The sequence below is a fragment of the Macaca mulatta genome, chromosome 14 (assembly GCF_049350105.2).
Source record: "Macaca mulatta isolate MMU2019108-1 chromosome 14, T2T-MMU8v2.0, whole genome shotgun sequence".
In the NCBI taxonomy this organism is placed as follows: domain Eukaryota; kingdom Metazoa; phylum Chordata; class Mammalia; order Primates; family Cercopithecidae; genus Macaca; species Macaca mulatta.
Genome location: NC_133419.1, coordinates 119,702,495 through 119,725,025, shown reverse-complemented (window position 1 = coordinate 119,725,025; position 22,531 = coordinate 119,702,495). Strand labels below are relative to the sequence as shown.

The following is a 22,531-nucleotide window of genomic DNA, read 5'->3' as shown; positions in this document are numbered from 1 at the left end:
GCGCCCACAACCGCGCCCGGCTAATTTTTTGTATTTTTAGTAGAGACGGGGTTTCACCGTGGTCTCGATCTCCTGACCTTGTGATCCGCCCGCCTCGGCCTCCCAAAGTGCTGGGATTACAGGCGTGAGCCACCGCGCCCGGCCAATTCATTTCTTTTGAAACAGGGTCTTACTCTGTCACCAAGGCTATTTATTTATTTATTTTATTTTTTTTTATTTTTTTTTTTATTTTTGAGCTCTCAAAAGGGTGCCTGTAGTCCCAGCTACTCGGGAGGCTAAGGGAGGATAATGGCATGAACCCAGGAGGCAGAGCTTGCAGTGAGCCAAGATCACACCACTGCACTCCAGCCTGGGCGACAGAGTGAGACTCCATCTAAAAAAAAAAAAAAATTAGCCGGGCATGGTGGTACACGCCTGTAATCCCAGCTACTCAAAAGGTTGAGGCAAGAGAGTTGCTTGAACCCGGGAGGCTGAGGTTGCAGTGAGTCCAAATTGTGCCACCATACTCCAGCCTGGTGACAAAGTGAGACTCTGTCTCACAAAACAGAAACCCCCACAGCTAACAGCATACTCAATAGTAAAATATTGAAAACTTTCCCTCTAAGATCAGAAATAAGACAAGATTATTTTTAATCTTAAGAGCTAAAACTATAAAACTCTTAGAAGAAACTATATGGGAATTTGGATTTGGCAATTGATATGGGTTTGGAAATATGTCCCTTCCAAATCTCATGTTGAAAACTAGTCTCCAACATTAGAGGTGGGACCTGGTAGGAGGTATTTGGGTCATTGCAGTGAATCCCTCGTGCATGGCTTAGCACCATCCACTTGTGATGTGTGAACTCTTGCTTTGAGTTCACACAAGATTCTGGTTGTTTAAAAGTGTGTGGCAAGCCTCCCCATCCCAACCTCTCACCACTTGCTTACTCCTGTTTTTGCCATGTGACGAGCCTATTCCCACTTTCCCTTTTGCCATGATTGAAGGCTCCCTAAGGCTTCATCAGAGGTAGAGCAGATGCCAGCACCACGCTTCCTGTGAGGCCTGCAGAACCGTGAGCCAATTAAACCTCTTTTTTTTTTTTTGAGATGGAGTTTTGCTCTGTTTCCCAGGCTGGAGCGCACTGGCACGATCTCAGCTCACTGTAGCCTCCGCCTCCCAGGTTCAAGCGATTCTCCTGCCTTGGCCTCCCGCGTAATCAGGATTACAGGCGCACCCTACCACACTCGGCTAATTTTTGTATTTTTATTAGAGACAGTGTTTCACCATGTTGGCCACGTTGATCTCGAGCTCCTGATCTTGTGATCTGCCCACCTCGGCCTCCCAAAGTGCTGAGATTACAGGCATGAGCCAGCATGCCAGGCCACAAACCTCATTTCTTTATAAATTACTTGGTCTCAGGTATTTGTGGATAGCAATGCAAGAATGGTTTAATATAATAATGATTTCATAAATATGACACTAAAAGTGTAACCTATTAGCATAGCACCAAAATGCATTTTGAAACATTTTTAAATTTTATTTTTAATCTTTTTCCTAGTATAATAAAATCCAGTTTTATAAAACTGTTTTTAGGCCGGGTGCAGTGGCTCACACCTGTAATCCCAGCACTTTGGGAGGCAAAGGCGGGCGGATCACGAGGTCAGGAGATCCCCACTCAAAAAAAAAACCAAAACTGTTTTTAACGTTTCCTTCTTAATCTCAGAATATAGCCTTAAAACATCCTTGAAAACTCTTTGAGCCGGGCGTGGTGGCTCACGCCTATAATCCCAACACTTTGGGAAGCCGAGGCAGGCGGATCACAATGTCAAGAGATCGAGATCATCCTGGCCAACATGGTGAAACCTTGTCTCTACTAAAAATACAATAAATTAGCTGCGCATGGTGGCGGGCGCCTGTAGTCCCAGCTACTCAGGAGGCTGAGGCAGGAGAATTGCTTAAACCTGGGCGGTGCCGGGCGCGGTGGCTCAAGCCTGTAATCCCAGCACTTTGGGAGGCTGAGATGGGCGGATCACAAGGTCAGGAGATCGAGACCATCCTGGCTAACACGGTGAAACCCCGTCTCTACTAAAAAATACAAAAAACTGGCCGGGCGCGGTGGCTCAAGCCTGTAATCCCAGCACTTTGGGAGGCCGAGGCGGGCGGATCACAAGGTCAGGAGATCGAGACCACAGTGAAACCCCGTCTCTACTAAAAATACAAAAAATTAGCGGCGCGGTGGCGGGCGCCTGTAGTCCCAGCTACTCAGGAGGCTGAGGCAGGAGAATGGCGGGAACCCGGGAGGCGGAGCTTGCAGTGAGCCGAGATCGCGCCACTGCACTCCAGCCTGGGCAACAGCGTGAGACTCCGTCTCAAAAAAAAAAAAAAAAAAAAATACAAAAAACTAGCCGGGCGAGGTGGCGGGCGCCTGTGGTCCCAGCTACTCCGGAGGCTGAGGCAGGAGAATGGCGTAAACCCGGGAGGCGGAGCTTGCAGTGAGCTGAGATCCGGCCACTGTACTCCAGCCTGGGCGACAGAGCCAGACTCAGTCTCAAAAAAAAAAAAAAAAAAAAAAAAAAACCTGGGCGGCAGAGGCTGCAGTGAGCCAAGTGCTACTGCACTCCAGCCTGGAGACAGAGCGAAACTCCATCTCAAAAAAAGAAAAGAAAACTCTTTGAGCCGGGCGCAGTGGCTCACGCCTGTAATCCCAGCACTTTGCGAGTCCAAGGCGGGCAGATCACAAGGTCAGGAGATCAAGACCATCCTAGCTAACATGGTGAAACCTCGTCTCTACTAAAAATAAAAAAAATTAGCCGGGCGTGGTGACACACGCCTGTAGTTTCAGCTACATGGGAGGCTGAGGCAGGAGAATTGCTTGAACCTGGGATGCAGAGGTTGCAATGAGCCAAGATGGCACCACTGCACTCCAGCCATGGCGGCAGAGCGAGACTCTGAGACTCAGTCTCAAAAAACAAACAAACAAACAAACAGTTTGTTTCCCTCCCCACCAGGCACTCCCATGCACAACACTCACTTCTCTAATTATGTGCTTGCTCAGAAAATCCAGTGGCTACTTTTTTTTTTTTTTTTTTTGAGGTGGAATCTCGCTCTGTTACCCAGGCTGGAGTGCAGTGGCACGATCTCGGCTCACTGCAACCACCACCTTCCAGGTTCAAACGATTCTCCTACATCAGCCTCCCAAGTATCTGGGATTACAGGTGCTTGCCACCACGCCTGGCTAATTTTTTTGTATTTTTAGTAGATACAGGGTTTTGCCATGTTGGCCAGGCTGGTCTCAAACTCCTGACCTTAGGTGATCCGCCCGCCTCGGCCTCCCAAAGTGCTGGAATTACAGGCGTGAGCCACCATGCCTGACATATATATATATTTTTTTTTTAGTGACAAGGTCTTACTCTGTCACCCAGGCTAGAGTCCAGTAATGTGATCATCACTACAGCCTCAACTTCTTGGGCTCAAGCAATTCTCCCACCTCAGCCTCCAAAGTAGTTGGGACCGCAGGTGTGTGCCACCATTTTAATTTTTAGTAGAGACAAGGTTTCTCTATGCTTCCCAAGCTGGTCTCAAACTCCTGAGCTCAAGTAATCCTTCCGCCTCTGCCTCCCAGTGTTGGGATTACAAGCATGAGCCATCTTATTCGGACAGGGCCTAATTTTGAAACAAGCCAGTAATAAAGACTCAGCTACGGAATCCTCCTGTTTCTCCTGTTTCGGGGGAGTCATGAACAATTAATCCAAAACCACCAGGTAGGAGTCAAGATGATGCCAGCTGGGCTTCCAGACAAGAAATTACTCAAGAGAGCTATCAGAACAAGACACGCAGACACCCTCCTGTACCACTCCCATGTTTCCCATACCAAGTTTTTCTTATAAAATCTCTTCACTGAGCCCAAAAAGCTGAAAGAGTCTTTTAAAGGCATGAGTCTGGCCATATCCCAACTGTTAGCATTTGATTAATAAACCTGCTCTCTGTAGGCCAGGCGCAGTGGTTCACATCTGTAATCTCAGCACTTTGGGAGGCTGAAGTGGGTGGATCACTTGAGGCCAGGAGTTTGAGACTAGCCTGGCCAACATGGTGAAACCCTGTCCATACTAAAAATACAAAAATTGGCTGGGCGCAGTGGCTCATGCCTGTAATTCCAGCACTTTGGGAGGCCGAGGCAGGCGGATTACCTGAGGTCAGGAGTTCGAGACCAGCCTGGGCAACATGGTGAAGCCCCCATCTCAATTAAAAATACAAAACTTAGTCGGGCGTGGTGGCACACGCCTGTAATCCCAGCTACTCGGGAGGCTGAGGCAGGGGAATCACTTGAACCCAGGAGGTGGAGGTTGCAGTGAGCCAAGATCGCACCACCATACTCCAGCCTGGCGACAGAGTGAGACTCTGTCTCAACAAAAAAAAAAAAAAAAAGAAAGAAAGAAAGAAAATAAAAGAAAATAAAGAAAAAAGAAAACTAGTGTTGATGAGGCTGTAGAGGAATTAAAACTCTCACATGGCTGGGTGTAGTGGCTCACGCCTATAATCCCAGCACGATGGGAGGCTGAGGTGAGAGGATCACTTGAGCCCAAGTGCTCGAGACCAGTCTGGGCAACATAGTGAGACCCCCATCTCTACAAAAAGTAAAAATTAAAAATTAGCCAAGCATGACAGCTGAGATTATTCTGGTGGTTACTCTTTAATTTTTTTTTTTTTTTTTTTTTTTTTTGAGACGGAGTCTCGCTCTGTCGCCCGGGCTGGAGTGCAGTGGCCAGATCTCGGCTCACTGCAAGCTCCGCCTCCTGGGTTTACGCCATTCTCCTGCCTCAGCCTCCCGAATAGCTGGGACTACAGGCGCCCGCCACCTCGCCCGGCTAGTTTTTTGTATTTTTTTAGTAGAGACGGGGTTTCACCGTGTTAGCCAGGATAGTCTCGATCTCCTGACCTCGTGATCCGCCCGCCTCGGCCTCCCAGAGTGCTGGGATTACAGGCTTGAGCCACCGCGCCCGGCCACTCTTTAATTATTAAGACCTATTCTTATGTTTATTTTTTCTGTCAATTCCTTAAACTTTCAAAATTGATATTATCCCCCTTTACCAAATAAATTCCTCAGTATTAATTTATCAAGTTACCTCTCCCATGTTGATACCATCTCTAATTTTCTTTGCTTTTTTTTTTTTTTCTTTTTTGAGATGGAGTCTTGCTCTGTCGCTCAGGCTGGAGTGCAGTGGTGCGATCTCGGCTCACTGCAACCTCCGCCACCAGAATTCAAGTGATTCTCTTGCCTCAGCCTCCAGAGTAGCTAGGCTAACAGGCGCATACTACCATGCCCAGCTAATTTTTGTATTTTTAGTAGAGACAGGGTTTCACCATGTTGACCAAAATGTTCTCAATCTCCTGACTTTGTGATCTGCCTGCCTCAGCCTCCCAAAGTCTTGGGATTACAGGCGTGAGCCGCCATGCCCAGCCTATATATATATATATATTTTTTTTTTTTTTTTTTTTGAGATGGAGTTTTATTCTTGTTGCCCAGGCTGGAGTGCAATGGCACGATCTCAGTTCACTGCAACCTCCGCCTTCTGGGTTCAAGCGATTCTCCTGCCTCAGCCTCCCGGGTAGCTGGGATTACAGGCATGCACCACCATGCTTGGCTAATTTTGTATTTTTTTCAGTAGAGACGGGGTTTCACCATGTTGGCCAGGCTGGTCTCGAACTCCTGACCTCAGGTGATCTGCCCACCTTGGCCTCCAAAAGTGCTAGGATTACAGCATGAGCCTCTGCACTCAGCTTTTTGTTTGTTTTTTTAAACAGAGTCTTGCTCTGTAGCCTGGGCGCAGTGCAAAGTCTCAAAGATGGCTCACTGCAGCCTCAAACTCCTGAGCTCAAGTGATCCTCCTGCCCCAGCCTTCCAAGTAGCTGGTGATACAGAGCTGGCAAGTCTCAAAATTGGGGCTTAGCCCAGAAGGGATCTTGGCTTCTCCCAGGAAAGAATCAAGGGCAATATGGTGGTAAAAGAAAGCAATTTGCAACTTCATCGAAGCAGCAGAGTACAGCAGCAATAGCAAGGTGCTACTCCTTGCAGAGCAAGGTTAACCCACATGCAGTGTGCCCAGAGTAGCAGCATATGGCCTGTTAGCAGCTGTATTTCTACCCACTTCATGTGTCTGTGTGTGTGTGTTTTTAAGTATATGACCACTTTGGCCGGGCGCGGTGGCTCAAGCCTGTAATCCCAGCACTTTGGGAGGCCGAGACGGGCGGATCACGAGGTCAGAAGATCGAGACCACGGTGACACGGTGAAACCCCGTCTCTACTAAAAAAAATACAAAAACTTAGCCGGGCGAGGTGGCGGGCGCCTGTAGTCCCAGCTACTCGGGAGGCTGAGGCAGGAGAATGGCGTAAACCCGGGAGGCGGAGCTTGCAGTGAGCTGAGATCCGGCCAGTGCACTCCAGCCTGGGCGACAGAGCGAGACTCCGTCTCAAAAAAAAAAAAAAAAAAAAAAAAAAAAAAAAAAAGTATATGACCACTTTTAATTACTTGCAAATTGAGGGTGGGTTATTCAGAGCTTTCTAGAAAAGGGGCAGGAAGTGTATGAAACCATATATAGTAACTTTCAAGTCGTTGCCATGGCGTGTTGCCATGGAATTTGTACACTGTCATGGCGCTGGTGGGAGTCTCTTATGTTAATGAGCAGTGAGGGCAACTAGAGGTCACTTTTGTCACCATCTGCTGATTGGTGGGCTTCTTCACTGTACCTTGTTTCTTTTTTTTTTTTTTTTTTTTTGAGACGGAGTCTCGCTGTGTCTCCCAGGCTGGAGTGCAGTGGCGTGATCTCGGCTCACTGCAAGCTCCGCCTCCCGGGTTCACGCCATTCTCCCGCCTCAGCCTCCCAAGTAGCTGAGACTACAGGCGCCCGCCACCACGCCCGGCTAGTTTTTTGTATTTTTAGTAGAGACGGGGTTTCACCATGTTAGCCAGGATAGTCTCGATCTCCTGACCTCGTGATCCACCCGCCTCGGCCTCCCAAAGTGCTGGGATTACAGGCTTGAGCCACCGCGCCCGGCCACTGTACCTTGTTTCTATCAGATCCTGCTCCAGCCAGCAGGGTCCTGGCCAGGGTCATGACTAGGGTTGGGAAAACAAGTCCTGCTGATTCCTACCTCCCTGGAACTACAGGCACATGCCACCACACCCATTCAGTTTTTAAATTTTTTATCTATAAGAGATCATGTTTTGTTGCCCAGAATGGTCTCTAACTCCTGGCCTCAATCACAATTATTTTAAAATCTATTCAGCTCTAAGGCCGGGCACAGTGGCTCACGCCTGTAATCCCAGCACTTAGGGGGGCAGAAGCTGGCAGATCACTAGAGGCCAGGAGTTCAAGACCAGCCTGGTCAACATGGAAAAACCCTGTCTGTACTAGAAATACAAAAATGATCTGGGCGCTGTGGTGCACGCCTATAGTCCCAGCTCCTTGGGACTTCTGCTGAGGCAGGAGAATCCCTTGAACTTGGGAGGCAGAATTTGCAGTGAGCCCAGATCGCACCACTGTACTCCAGCCTTGGTGACAGAGTGAGACTGTCAAAAAAAAAAAAAAGATAATTTGAGGTTTTGGATTATGTTATCTTCCTTCAGAAAGAAATTACTTTTGCTGGCCAGGCATGGTGGCTCACGCCTGTAATCCCAGCAGTTTGGGAGGCCAAGGTGGGTGGATTACCTGAGGTCAGGAGTTCGAGACCAGCCTGACAAACTTGGTGAAACCCCATCTCTACTAAAAATACAAAAATTAGCCAGGCATGGTGGCACGTACCTGTAATCCTAGCTACTCAGGAGGCTGAGGCAGGAGAATCTCTTGAATCTGGGAGGTGGATGTTGTGAGCTGAGATTGCTCCACTTCTCCAGCCTGGGCAACAGAATAAAACTCAGTCAAGAACCCCGGAGATGGAGGTTGCAGTGAGCTGAGATCACTCCATTTCCAAAATAAAACGATAGGGCTGTTAATTTAGGTGGTGGTTACAGGGGTATTAATATATGTAAAAAATTATTAAGTTGTACATGTAAGATTCCTGCACTTTTTGTATTTTATTATGTGTATGTTAATCTTAAAAATAAAAGGGGAGAAAAACTTGATGGCTCTGTACTCCTCTATTAGGTAAAGAAAGAATCTGTTCTGGTTTGCTTTTGGAGACACTGTTTCCTGGTCCTCTGATCTACCTGGCTGAAAGCACAGTGCCTGGTACAAACTAGGCTCCTACTCAGTTTTGAATTAACGAAGTTCAGTGACATTGCCATTCTTTTTTTTTTTTTTTTTTTTGGACAGGGTCTCGCTCTGTCGCCCAGGCTGGAGCGCAGTGGCACGATCTCAGCTCACTGCAACCTCTGCTTCCCAGGTCCAAGCAATTCTCCTGCCTCAGCCTCCCCAGTAACTGGGATTTCAGACGTGCAGCACCAAGCCTGGCTAATTTTGGTATTTTTAGTAGAGACAGGGTTTCACCATGTTGGCCAGGCTGGTTTCAAACTCCTGACCTCAAGTGATCTGCCTGCGTTGGCCTCCCAAAGTGCTGGGATTACAAGCATGAGCCATCACGTCCGGCCTGTCATCCTATTTTATCTCATCTCCTCCTCCTCCCTTCTCCGACCACCTTCTCTAGAGTAAAAGATCTTTGCTCTCAATTTTGGAACACTTAAAATTCCTTCAGTCACTCTTGTTAGGAAGATATAAGGGAAGAGAGCGAGAGACAGGAGGCAACTTAACGGCCAAACAGGATTATTCACAGGAATAAGCCTGCGAGGGGTTCCAGTCAGGAGTCTGGCTGAGACCCTGATCGCTTACAAGCTGAGGCTTTTATATTGGGGAGGGGTTGGGAAGCGCTGGCTGATTGGGACTGTTGGGGACTTTGTTAGGCTATGTTATCTTCTGTTGAAGCTATGGGCAGGGTTAACATTTGCTTTGTCATCATTGTTGTAAAATAGCATCACTACTGTTACTCCTCACAACTCTTACCTGGGATCAGTGAAAACCACTGTTGTTGAGAACTCTTACAGAATTTCTGAGCTCTTATCTAAATCATCTGTCGAGTCTTTGCAATGACCTACCAGGCTGGTAGGAAACCGGGGCTCATAGTAATTAACCAAGGTCACACTGTTAGAATGCTGTGGGTCTGGGACTAGAATTTGATATTTAGTCTGGGCCCCGTCTCTGTCCCCAACGATCAAACCACAAGTTAAAATTCCAAATTGTGGGCCGGGCGCGGTGGCTCACGCCCGTAATCCCAACACTTTGGGAGGCCGAGGCGGGCGGATCACGAGGTCAGAAGATTGAGACCATCCTGGCTAACACGGTGAAACCCCGTCTCCACCAAAAATACAATAAATTAGTCTGGCGTGGTGGTGGGCGCCTGTAGTCCCAGCTACTCGGAAGGCTGAGGCAGGAGAATGGCGTGAACCTGGGAGGCGGAGCTTGCAGTGAGCTGAGATCGTGCCACTGCACTCCAGCCTGGACGACAAAGCGAGACTCCGTCTCAAAAAAAAAAAAAAAAAAGGAAAGAAAAAAAATGCTGTGTTATCTTACAACACCTTTCCCAGACTGTGAGCAACTTGGGAACAATGATTATCCACCTCAGTGTTCCATGTGTTTTGTAGAGGAGGGCACTCACTAAAAACATGGTTTGCTGAATGCAACCACTTAAGAATTGGACATGCCGTGCTCAACCCCTAAGGGGCGCTGTGCTGGTCCAAGGAGCAGCGTGACCGGCGGAAGGGAGTAAGTCGATGTCCCCGGCATGTGGCGCGGAGAACTCCACTTGCCGGCAAGCGAAGAAGCAGGAGAAGACCACGCCCCCGCTCGTCGCGCATGCGCAGCCTTCGCTGGCTCCGCCCCGTCCTATTCGGGCTCCTGCCTCTGTTCAGGTAGGGGCGGTATGCGGGGGAGGGGCGTCACCTGAGGGCGGGGCTCTCAGGTCTTGGGGATCCATTGTTGGCTAACCCCAACTTCCGATACGACCCGGAGCTGTTCCTGCAGTTCCGGAGACAATTCATGGGTCTTGGGGGCACCGAGACGCTGCCCCTGACCAGCACAAGACCCCTTTCTATGGCGCCAGTCCTGTGGTCTCCGCACCTCTCCAGCTCCTGCACCCCCGGCCCCGTGGTTTCCAGCCGCACAATCGCGTGTCCTGAGTAGCGTGAGGACACGGGGCTGGGCAGGTGCCAGGAGCCCGCCGCCTCTCCTCCTCCCCCGCCCGCCGCCTGGCCCTCCCCTACCAGGCTGAGCCTCTGGGTGCTAGAAGCGCGGGGCCTCCGGGGGAATACGTGCGGTCCCTCGCTCCGCGTGCGCCTACGCCTTCTGCTCCAGTTGCTTTACCAATTGAGCGGAAAAGCCGGGGCATGTTGCCGGGGCCCTGGGCGGGACTGTTGTGCACCTTCCCGCCCACGGGCTGCCCAGTCCCTCTGCTTGCGGCCCCTGCCAACGTCCCCCAGGTTGGAAACCAGACCCTGCAGCCCCCAGCCAGCCCAAAGGAAGCCCAGACTGACGTCGCAGGGTAATGGGGATCCAGAGGTAGCTCTGTGGGGCCCCATCAGAGCTTAGCAGGGCTTTCTGTGTGACACCGTGGGACCTGAACTGGGGAGGTCCCCTTTGCTTAGAATTACAGGGGGCAACTGTAGGAAACAATTACATCTATTATGTGCTAAGGATTGAGAGTTCCATGGATTGAGGCCCTCTCTAGAAGGCTTAGAAGTGGGGTAGACGGGGTGTGTGTCTGACTTTGTGTTTTGCTGGGGTGGTGGTGAGTGGGTGTAGAAACTAACCTAGTGCCAAGTGCAGTGTCTGTCAACTAGTAAGTTAATAAACCTTCCATGAATGAATGAGAAGGTTCTGTGACTGAGGGAGCAGGGCTAGAGAGGGCATCTCTGCTCATCCCCCCCCTGCCTCCCCTGGGCTCATGCAGACAAAAGTAATTAGGTTGAACCTTTAATCAAAGCTGGTTTCACAGGCAAGCAGACATGATAGAGGAGGTAAAGGCAGAAATCCTGGGGACACAGGGTGCTGGCCTGGCTCACAGGCATGCCTCCTTCTGGGACCTCCTCCACCCCCTGCAGTTTGGTGATCAGTAATCTCTTGTTTTCTTGTTTCCCTCAGGACACTGGGTCCCCTAGGAGCCTCCCCAGGCTTAATGATTGTCCAGGAGGTGGCTATAAAGGGAGCCTGGGAGGCTGGGTGGAGGAGGGAGCAGAAAAAATCCAACTCAGCAGATCTGGGAACTGTGAGAGTGGCAAGCAGGAGCTGTGGTCAAAGGCTGTGCGTCTTGGCTGGTAGGGCCTGCTCTTTTCTACCATGGCAGCCCAGGGCTATGGCTATTATCGCACTGTGATCTTCTCGGCCATGTTTGGGGGCTACAGCCTGTATTACTTCAATCGCAAGACCTTCTCCTTTGTCATGCCATCATTGGTGGAAGAGATCCCTTTGGACAAGGATGATTTGGGTGAGCCCTGAAACAGCAGGGTGGTGGGCCTGGGGACACAGAACCAGCAGGACACACTGGGTGTTTGTGTACGGGCATGTCGTGTGGGTGGAGTGTCTGTGCAGTAGAGGCCAGGTGCCAGAAAAAGAGGCTCTGAGATCCATGGATGTGGGTGCATGCAGGGCTAAGGAGGGCTGCTTATTTGATGTGTGTGGATGTGTGTGCGCATGCCCCTGGAGGCACTGTTTATTCTGAGAGTGTCTGGGGGCTTCTGAGCATGGTTTTCACATCTGTTTGGGTGCATGTGGAGGCTTCAGGGTGAGTGCTGGCTACTGACACTGTGAGCACTGGAAACTAAAAAGTTGGCACAATGACTTCATGTGGCCTGGCATGCTACCCTTAAGGAGGGACAGGTTCCCTGACTCCAATCCTGAGCCCTTCGCCCCATGTTGGGTGGTGGAGCAACAGAACTGCTAGAGGCCCGGGGTTGGCATCCAGGGTGAGGTGGGAAATCCCATATGCAAATCCCAGGGATGGGGAGCTGCCATGTCCTGCTCCCTTTTTGTTCCCTGACAACTGTAGCTGAGAATCATGGGTCAGTCTGGGGCTAGTGCTGATGGTGAGGCAGGAGAAGTGGCAGAAGTAGTAGGGCCCCATGTGTGAGTGTCCGATTGCAGCGCAGGCTCCTCCTGTTCCTCTGGGAAGTAACCTGTCTCACCCCACTGGGCACCCCTACACACCTGACCCCATGCCTTCTTCCATTGCTCCCGTGTTTCTCCCCTGGTCCCTAACCCCTAAGTATACTGTTCCCTGCTCCCCTCCCCTGCAGGGCTCATCACCAGCAGCCAGTCAGCAGCTTATGCTATCAGCAAGTTTGTCAGTGGAGTGCTGTCTGACCAGATGAGTGCTCGCTGGCTCTTCTCTTCTGGGCTGCTCCTGGTTGGCCTGGTCAACATATTCTTTTCCTGGAGCTCCACAGTACCTGTCTTTGCTGCCCTCTGGTTCCTTAATGGCCTGGCCCAGGGGCTGGGCTGGCCCCCATGTGGGAAGGTCCTGAGGAAGGTGAGTGTTTCCAAAGAGCCTGTTTGGATTGTCATAGAGGATGCCTAAAGAGCATGTGGGAGCGCCCCTTCTTACCCACCACCTCCATACCCAACCCAGAGCAGGTTCCTGAGCAGTTCCTGGCCAGCTCCTATTGCTTGTCAAGATATTTTAGGAGGCTGAGAGTGGTGGGATCAGGTGGCAGAGGAGGGAACTGCCCTGCCAAACAGAAGCGCCCTCTCCCTCTTCCCTGTAATGTGAGCTTCTAGGGCTGCCCCACCTGACCCCACCCTCAACATGGGCAGTAGGCTGGGCACCTATGTGGTTGCTCTCTGCCCCACAGTGGTTTGAGCCATCTCAGTTTGGCACTTGGTGGGCCATCCTGTCAACCAGCATGAACCTGGCTGGAGGGCTGGGCCCTATCCTGGCAACCGTCCTCGCCCAGAGCTACAGCTGGCGCAGCACGCTGGCCCTGTCTGGGGCACTGTGTGTGGTTGTCTCCTTCCTCTGTCTTCTGCTCATCCACAATGAACCTGCTGATGTCGGACTCCGCAACCTGGACCCCACACCCTCTAAGGGCAAGAAGGGTAAGCCCCCACCCAAGCCAACCACTGGGGCACTCATTCAGCAGGCAGATTTTTGTTGAAGACTAGGCGTTTGCCTGGTCCTATGCTAGTCAGTGGATGTGGGGGAAGGAGTGGTAACGAAGGCTGCATGGGGAGTGAGCAAAACTCCATCCCAAGAGGCAGTTAAATACTGGACAAGTGGCAGAGCCAGCAAGAGCTGTGACTCATGTTATTTTCTGGCCTTTCCTCACAACAGCACAGACTTCCCTGTCCTGGATAGATAGAATCATGAGCTTTAGTGGTTTAGGCCTGTTTGATCCTGTTTGTCTTTCATTCATTGAGCTTGGTCCTTAAGTGGCTTGGTCCTCCCTGGTCCTGTTTCTCTTTCATTCATTGAGCTTGCAGAGGAGAAGGGGAGAGGAGAGCAGTGGGGTGAGGGAATACCCTTCACGTTGATCCTGGCTGTGCAGATGGACTCTGCCCCTGTAGCTGGTTAATGAATGTTGGGGGCTCAGGTTGGGGAGAGCAGTCAGAGCCGAGCCTGACACCCAGCCTCTTCCTACCTCCAGGCTCCTTGAAGGAGGAGAGCACCCTACAGCAGCTGCTGCTATCCCCTTACCTGTGGGTGCTCTCCACTGGTTACCTTGTGGTGTTTGGAGTAAAGACCTGCTGTACTGACTGGGGCCAGTTCTTCCTTATCCAGGAGAAAGGACAGTCAGCCCTTGTAGGTAAGATGAGCATGGGGACAAGGGTGAGCATAAGGAGCAGGAACCAATGCAGGGGATGGAAATTCAGGCCTTGCTTCCCTTTATCCTCTTTATTTGTTCTTTGAGGCCGGGCACTACTCAGGCAGCTATGGCCAGTCACCCATGGGAACCCTGTACCTCTCCAGGTTTAAGCCACTGTGGGACAACCCCAATGTGTAACACCCTCCCACCCTTCCCTTCCCTCTTCCTACCACAACTCCCCACTGCAGGTAGCTCCTACATGAGTGCCCTGGAAGTTGGGGGCCTTGTAGGCAGCATCGCAGCTGGCTACCTGTCAGACCGGGCCATGGCAAAGGTGAGTGGGCAGAAGGGACAGGAAGGAGGAGGGCCCCTTTCAGTCTTCACAGCATGGCTGAGACAGGCACTGGAGAGATGGGAGTCCCAGGGCACAGGCAGGTTGGCATCTGCTGGTTTAGACCGGGTGAGGAGGGAACGATTCCGGGCTGGTCTTAGCTTTCCTACAGTTGTGGAGGTAAGGCTCTTGGGAGAATTTTAACTGATGTGAAGGATAGCCAGAATATTTCTTAACTTAGCTATAGGTTTCTCCACAGCCCCAGGAAAACGGGCTGGGAACAGACTAGGTGCACTCCCCAGCACGTGTCCTAGACCTGCCCCATGGGGGAGGAAGGGATGTTGTGGAGTTTGGCCTCAGAATGTAATGAGCAGGTCCCAGGGCCTCCCAGAGCTGCCCAGGGCCAAGAACTGAGGTGGGATTGCCAAAGACCTGTCAGCAGAGTCCCTGCTGTATCAGAGTCCAGGGATGGGGGTTCTCTGCCCTGTTCTGAGGGTGTGACATTGCCGGGACTGTATCCATAGGCGGGACAGTCCATCTACGGGAACCCTCGCCATGGGCTGTTGCTGTTCATGATGGCTGGCATGACAGTGACCATGTACCTCTTCCGGGTAACAGTGACCACTGACTCCCCCAAGGTAATTAAGAAAGGCCTGGCTCACAGCAGGGCACAAGGAGAGAAGGCAAGGGCCACTGACTCTCTCTTCCTCTCCTGGCTGTAGCCTGGGCCAATCTTTTCTTTGCCTCTCAGATTCCCTTTTCAGTTCTGATTGGACCGTTCCTCTCTGTGTCTGGGTTCTCCTCCTCCACTCTGGGCCTGGTTTTCTTTTCTTCCCTGTGCTCCTCTAGGACGTTGCTTTCTGGACTCCGGCTCTTCACCCTCTCGCAGAGCTCACAGGCTTTACAGAGCATGAGGTGCCTTAAAGATATCTCTGGTTGTTCTCCTAGTCTGTCTTACCTTTGTCCTACCCCTTTGCCTTACCCCTAGCCAGTCCAATTTGTGTGAATCCTGAGGACAGCCTCTAGCTCGGAGGGATGACTTCTGTACCTCCTTTCCTTGCCCACCTAGGTCCCAGGGTTTGCTCAATGTGGCATCTGCTACTCTAGCTCTGTACTGTCAATTGTGTTGGGGAGTGGGAGGAAAAGGGTCACTTACTTACTGTCCCTTTATGACTCCCGTTTGTTCCTGGGGACCAAGCCTCCTTCCTCGCTTTGGCAGCGGTGGGCAGGCAGGTCAGCTTTCCAACTCTGAATGCCACTCCACTCTGCCCTTGGCAGCTCTGGATCCTGGTATTGGGAGCTGTATTTGGTTTCTCCTCGTATGGTCCCATTGCCCTGTTTGGAGTCATAGCCAACGAGAGTGCCCCTCCCAACTTGTGTGGCACCTCCCACGCCATTGTGGGACTCATGGCCAATGGTAAGTGTTACTTTCTAGAGTCTCTCCCTCACCCTGACCCGTGCTTTGCATATAAACCAGTGAGAAGCTGGAGCTAGCACCACTGGCTTAGGTTCATCCCCTTCCTCCTGACAGTGGGCGGCTTTCTGGCTGGGCTGCCCTTCAGCACCATTGCCAAGCACTACAGCTGGAGCACAGCCTTCTGGGTGGCTGAAGTGATTTGTGCAGCCAGCACAGCTGCCTTCTTCCTCCTACGAAACATCCGCACCAAGATGGGCCGAGTGTCCAAGAAGGCTGAGTGAAGAGAGTCCAGGTTCCAGAGCACCATCCCACGGTGGCCTTCCCCCTGCACGCTGTGGGGGGGAGAAAAGGCGGGGCCTGCTTGGCTAGCCCTGAACCTTTCACTTTCCATTTCTGCGCCTTTTCCCTCACCCAGGTGGCGCTGGAAGCTATCAGTGGCTAGTGAGGTCCCAGTTTCCCCGGTCCTATGCTCTATTTAAAAGATAACCTTTGGCCTTAGACTCCATTAGCTCCTATTTCCTGCCTTCAGACAAACAGAAAACTTCTGCAGTCAGGAAGCCTCCTGTACCCTTCTTCTTTTCCTAGGCCCCATCCTGTCCCCATCCTACCCCATCCCCACCTGAAGTGAGGCTATCCCTGCAGCTGCAGGGCACTAATGGCCCTTGACTTCTGCTGGGCCCTAAGTCCTCACAGCAGTGGGCGACAGCTGTTGCCAATACCTCAGACTCCAGGGAAAGAGAGGCGGCTATCACTCTCACTGTACCACTAGGCGCAGTTGGGTATAGGTGGGAAGAAAAGATGACTTGTTATAGGAGATTAAAACTAGATTTGATACTGAACACTGTCAGTGATTCATTTTTTCAAAGTGAGACAGCTTCCTTGGGAAATACTGTTGATACCTGCTCTTGCCACCCCAAAAGGGAAAGACTTCATTTCCCTGGAATCGGGAAGCTGAAGTGTAGATGGACTCCTTTAAAGCTCATGCCTCCTCTGCCTTCACCTGAACATTGAATAGTTCAATGACTATTTTAGAGATAAAGCTATTGGGTTGTGGACAGGTGAAATAACTTGATGGAGGGAGGAAATGTAACAGTGGTTTACTGAGTGTGTAGTCAGAAAGCCTAGGTTCAAACCCATACTGTCAGTAACTAGCTTGGAAACTTTGAGGCAGAAAGTCTGCTAAATCTGTAACAGAACGTACCCCCTGGACTTAGGGTGAAGATCAAGTGAGATAAAGCAGGAATGCCTGACTGTAAGTGCTTGATATATGTTCCATCATCATCATCATTTATTTTTATTTATTTATTTTTTTGAGACGGAGTCTCGCTCTGTCGCCCAGGCTGGAGTGCAGTGGCGCAATCTCGGCTCACTGCAAGCTCCGCCTCCCCGGTTCACACCATTCTCCTGCCTCAGCCTCTGGAGTAGCTGGGACTAGAGGCGCTCGCCACCTCGCCCGGCTAGTTTTTTTGTACTTTTTTAGTAGAGACGGGGTTTCACTGTATTAGCCAGGATGGTCTTGATCTCCTGACCTCGTGATCCGCCCGTCTCGGCCTCCCAGAGTGCTGGGATTACAGGCTTGAGCCACCGCGCCCGGCCTATCATCATCATTATAACAGCCACCACCACGGCCACCACCACCCCAGGACCCCAGGAAATCAGCAGCAATTCTGGGACTAGATCCAGTGCTCATGCTTCAAAATCTTATATTCATTTATTTAATGAACACATATTTGTTATGTTTTTTACTAGAACATAATCATCTTCCCAGAATTCCCTCACCATTTTTGTCTCCCTTCCTTTACCTTTCCCCCAAAACCATCGATTAAGATAGAGAGCAAACACCAAGATCAAAGGAATATTTATTACAACATTTATGGACCTAGCTCCTCCAAAAATAAATCCACACAGAGCTGGAAAGTAAGACCATGGTATATACAGAAGGAAAGAACACAGTGTTAAGGCTCAGGAATCAGTTTTGTCTTCAGGGTCCGCATTCTCCCATTTTCCAGTGCACTAACAAGGCTGCTGGGGTTTCCACTGCAGTATTCCTTTTGCAGGAACTCTCAGAATTTGGGGGTCCATCACAGGTTCAGCCTATGACCCAGGTCCAAAAGTTCCAGCCTTCTCTGCCACCTCCAGGGCTAGCTTCAGGTTCTGGTCAAAGAGCTCACACCTAAGCCAGGCCCAAGGTGGGAAAAAAAGCGTGAGGCCTGAGGCTTTCTCCTCACTTAAGCCAGGGGAAACTGCCTGAAGAACAACATGTATCATGGAAGGCTGAGGTTGGTGGATGAGCTGAGGTCAGGAGTTTGAGACCAGCCTGGTCAACATGGTGAAACTCTGTCTCTACTAAAAATATAAAAATTAGCTGGGCATGGTGGCGGGCACCTGTAATCCCAGCTACTCTGGAGGCTGAGACAGGAGAATCGCCTGAACCCAGAAGGCAGAGGTTGCAGTGAGCCATGACCGCACCATTGCACTCCAGCCTGGGTGACAAGAGTGAAACTCTGTCTCAAAAACAAACAACAACAAAAACCAAAAAAATGACATAAACCCCAAGGAAAGACTGTTTTCTCTAAAGAGTCACCCAGGCTGGAATGCAGTGGCACAATCTCAGCTCACTGCAACCTCTGCCTCCCAGGTTCAAGTGATTCTTTTGCCTCAGCCTCCAGAGTAGCTGGGATTACAGGTGCACACCACCACACACGGCTAATTTTTGTATTTTCAGTATTTTTAGTAGAGGTGGGGTTTCACTACGTTGACCAAGCTGGTCTCAAACTCCTGACCTCAAGTGATCTGCCCGCCTCGGCCTCCCAAATTGCTGGGATTACAGGCGTGAGCCACCGCACCCAGCGATTGTCTTATTTATTTAGAGACACTGTCTTGTTCTGTTGCCCAGGCTGGAATGCGGTAGCATGAGCATGGCTCACTGATGCCTTGACCTTCCGAGTTTAAGTAATCCTCCCACCTCAGCTTCCTTAATAGCTGGCACTACAGGTGTCTGCCACCACACCAGGCTAATTTTTTTTTTTTTTTGTACAGATGGGGTCTATGTTGTCCAGGCTGATCTCAAACTCCTGGGCTAAAGTGATCCTACCCCCCCATCTTCCAAAGTGCTGAGATTACACATGTGAGCCACCGGCCTGTCCTTCTGTCTTACTTAAAAGTAATACTCAACTAGGTGCAGTAGCTCACGCCTGTAATCGCAGCACTGTAGGAGGCCAAGGCGGGTGGATCACCTGAGGCCGGGAGTTCGAGACCAGCTTGACCAACATGGTGAAACCTTGTCTTTACTAAAAATATGAAATTAGCCAGGCGTGGTGGCACATGCCTGTAATCCCAGCTACTCGGGAGGCTGAGCCAGAAGAATCGCTTGAACCTGGGAGGCGGAGGTTACGGCGAGCCAAGATCGCCCCATTGCACTCCAGCCTGGGCAACAAGAGCGAAACTCCGTCTCGAAAACAAACAAAGTAATACTCTACTATGCTTCAACTAACTTTGGACAGAGCACACAGGGAGGGGCAAGGAGGCTTGGGGCAAGGAGGCTTTAACCAGTATCTAGAAGTGGAGCCACTTACCTGATGGGCATTTCTAAGGAGTAGAATGGATTCTTAAGGGCAAAGTCTGAGTAAATCTCATAAATCTTTCGGAGAAGAGAATCTATTCCAGCTTGCCTAGGATCTGCTAGAACCACAAACTTGATCCCTGGAGAGAGACCAAGAATGGTTACCAAAGGGTAGACACTGGAGCAAATAGTGTCATTCTGTATTTGTACAGTACTTTCAGTTTTGCAAAACACTTTTATAAGCCCATTTTAATTTTATTATTTTTACCACATAATGCAGGAAAGGCAAGACTTTGAATCTACTGATGAGACCAGAGAAGGGAAGTAACTTTATTATGTCACCCAACTGGTTAAGACCAAGCTTTGAGTTCTAGCTCTACCACTTACTAACTAACAGTTTTGGAGTCCCTCAGCAGAAACATTGCTAGGCAAGGGACAAACTCAGGCAGTTTTCAGTAAATTAAGGGGTGAAGCAATGACACTCGCAATCCAAAGGTCATATCCATTTGGCTTTCACATTTCATTTTGGAAAGACATTTAACACCTTCCAAAGTACATGCAACAGGGCTAGCATTAAGGTGAGTTTTATCTGAACACAAGATAACCTGTGCTGAACATGCTGGGTGGCATGCACAAAATCAGTTTCAGATTAAATATTGGTTTTGTATTTGCAAAACAAACAAACAGATGTGTCTGTAGAATTGTGCCAGGAAGGTCGGGCACGGTGGCTCATGCCTGTAATCCCAGCACTTTGTGAGGCTGAGGCAGGTGCATCACGTGAGGTCAGGAGTTCAAGACAGCCTGGCCAACATGGTGAAACCCCATCTCTCCTAGAAAAATACAAAAATTAGCTGGGCGTGGTGGCAGACACCTGTAATCCCAGCTACTCAGGAGGTTGAGGCAGGAGAATTGCTTGAACCTGGGTGGCGGAGGCTGCAGTGAGCCAAGATCGTCCCACTGCACTCAGCCTGGGCGACAAAGCGAGACTCTGTCTCAAAACAAAGCAAAAAAACCCCACAAAAAATTAGCTGGGGATGGTGGTGGGCATCCGTAGTCTCAGCTACTTGGGAGGCTGAGGCAGGAGAATTGCTTAAACCCAGGAGGTGGTGGCTGCAGTGAGCCAAGATCATGCCACCGCATTCCAGCCTGGGTGGCAGAGTGAAACTCCATCTCAAAAAAAAAAAGAATTGTGGGCTGGGTGCGGTGGCTCATGCCTGTAATCCCAACACTTTGGGAGGCCGAGGTGGGCAATCACCTGAGGTCAGGAGTTTGAGACCCGCCTGACCAATATGGAGAAACCCCGTCTCTACTAAAAATATAAAAATTAGCCGAGCATGTTGATGAATGCCTGTAATCCCAGCTATTTGGGAGTCTGAGGCAGGAGAATCGCTTGAACGCAGGAGGCGGATCATGCCACTGCATTCCAGCCTGGGCAACAAGAGTGAAACAGCTCAGAAAAAAAAAAAAAAAAAAAAAAAGAATTGTGCCAGGAAAAGTATACCCCCTCTTCCTGCTTACCAAAGGTGTCTTTGGTCAATCCCCTCCTCCCACCTTCTCCACCACACTCCTCTGGCCCACCTGGAGATGCAAACTTGTCAGTGTCTCTTCCCCACCTTCTCCATCACACTCCTCTGGCCTCCGTGGAGATGCATACCTGTCAGTGTCTGGTAGCAGTGCAATTTGAATGTGTCTGTCTCCAGCATCTCAATGCCTGAGCTTCCCTGTTCAGGAGACAGCTGGGAGCCGATGGCAAACAGCCTATATGCAAAGGAGGCAAAGTTGCTCTAAGGCAGGAGTGCTTCTCAAACTTCCACTGAAGTGTCCCTATTTGCTGAGGAGTTAACGTTATGGCTTGGGACAGTCAGGAGAAGTAGTGTGAACTGTCTGGCAATAGTGTCAAAATTTTTAAGTTTATTTGAATTCTGTGAATATTTTACATTCATACTTTGTTTTAAGACATTTTACATCTAAAACTTTGGATACAATGATTACTCTAGGAATGTGTGCCGCGCTTACTAAGCTTGTGCTTTTAAGCAAAAGCTGGCACATCTGATACCACAATTGAGAGCAGGAAAAGATTTTTTAAGATCATTTAGTTAAACTGGCTTTCTTTAAATATGAAGAAACTAAGGCTCAGCGAAGAGAAGTTGACTTTAAGTAAGATGACACCTCGGCCGGGGGCAGTGGCTCACTCCTGTAATCTCAGCACTTTGGGATGCGGAGGCGGGTGGATCACCTGAGGTCAGGAGTTTTGAGACCAGCCTGGCCAACAGGGCAAAACCCCGTCTCTACTAAAAAAATACAAAAAACTAGCCGGGCGAGGTGGCGGGCGCCTGTAGTTCCAGCTACTCGGGAGGCTGAGGCAGGAGAATGGCGTGAACCCGGGAGGCGGAGCTTGCAGTGAGCTGAGATCCGGCCACTACACTCCAGCCTGGGCGACAGAGCGAGACTCCGTCTCAAAACAAACAAACAAACAAACAAAAACCCCGTCTCTACTAAAAATACAAAAATTAGCTGGTCCTGGTGGCGCGCGCCTGTAATCCCAGCTACTCGGGAGGCTGAAGCAGGAGAATCGCTTGAAACTGGGAGGCACAGATTGCAGTGAGCCAAGATCGCGCCACTGCACTCTAGCCTGGGTAACAGAGCGATACTCCGTGCCCCCTCCTCTCCCCCCCCACAAAAAATGACACCACTGCCACTATTACCTAAAATCTAGATCTGGATCGGTTGCGTTTTTCATAACACCAAAATGACGATTTAAGAAAAAGTAGACAAATTACAAGCGCTGCCGTTCAGGAGACGGGGGACTTACGAGTGGAACATGGAGGCCAGCATGAGCTTCTCATTAGAAGTGAGGCGGGGCCGGCCAAATCGAATGGACACCGGGTAATTAGCAGGGTTACCCAGATACTCCAGCACCTCTTTCCCGTCGGCCGTGTACTTGCCGTTCACGTCCATGCCATTGATGGCCAGCACCGCATGGCCCACTGCAGAGGTAAAGCTAACGGTCAGCGAAACTGCAGCCCCGGGATTCCGCCGCGGGGACAAGAGACCCGACACCACCCCCTTTCCCCCAGCCCGGCACCTACAACCAACCCACTTCTGCAGCACTGGGGCCCGTCCCCCCCCCCCACCCCCCGCCTCCGGCCCGAGCCTAGCCCACCTCGGATGCCGTCCCGCTGGCCGAAAGCAACCAACACACGCTCATCGTGTAGCTTGAGCAGCAGATCCAGCGGGTAACTGAAAGTTTTCTCAGCCTCAGCCCGTGGCGCGTAGCTGTCCAACTGGTAAATCAAGCCGCCAGCTTTGTTCACCACATACACACTAAAAATCGCCATCACTGCCGCTACCGCTCGGAAACTGTCATTCGGCCGCTACCCGAAGGCCCCTCCCCGGAACCGCATCACAGCACTTGCCCCCGGCCCCACCCCAGCCGCCGCCTCCTCCTCCTCCTCCT

At 50.6% G+C, this 22,531-nt stretch overlaps 2 protein-coding genes across 10 annotated transcripts; one reads left to right on the top strand and one right to left on the bottom strand.

Annotated features, from left to right (window-relative positions):
• Positions 1–9,816: 9,816 nt before the first annotated feature.
• On the top strand, positions 9,817–16,351 carry SLC37A4 (solute carrier family 37 member 4). 9 transcript variants are annotated; one of them, XM_015115883.3, is made up of 10 exons: positions 9,817–9,879; positions 11,108–11,450; positions 12,259–12,491; positions 12,814–13,057; positions 13,606–13,764; positions 14,013–14,098; positions 14,620–14,733; positions 14,945–15,010; positions 15,374–15,512; positions 15,627–16,351. In XM_015115883.3, exons 2-10 carry the CDS (start codon positions 11,303–11,305, stop codon positions 15,791–15,793), a joined length of 1,356 nt encoding a protein of 451 aa, XP_014971369.3. In that variant the 5' UTR covers positions 9,817–9,879; positions 11,108–11,302; the 3' UTR covers positions 15,794–16,351.
• A 995-nt stretch (positions 16,352–17,346) lies between these two features.
• TRAPPC4 (trafficking protein particle complex subunit 4) lies at positions 17,347–22,473 on the bottom strand. Its single transcript, NM_001257449.1, has 5 exons — positions 22,238–22,473; positions 21,887–22,061; positions 20,729–20,832; positions 19,088–19,214; positions 17,347–17,685 (listed from the first exon to the last, which is right to left on the bottom strand). The coding sequence occupies exons 1-5, from the start codon at positions 22,410–22,412 to the stop codon at positions 17,607–17,609; spliced, it is 660 nt and encodes a 219-aa protein (NP_001244378.1). The 5' UTR covers positions 22,413–22,473; the 3' UTR covers positions 17,347–17,606.
• Positions 22,474–22,531: the final 58 nt, after the last annotated feature.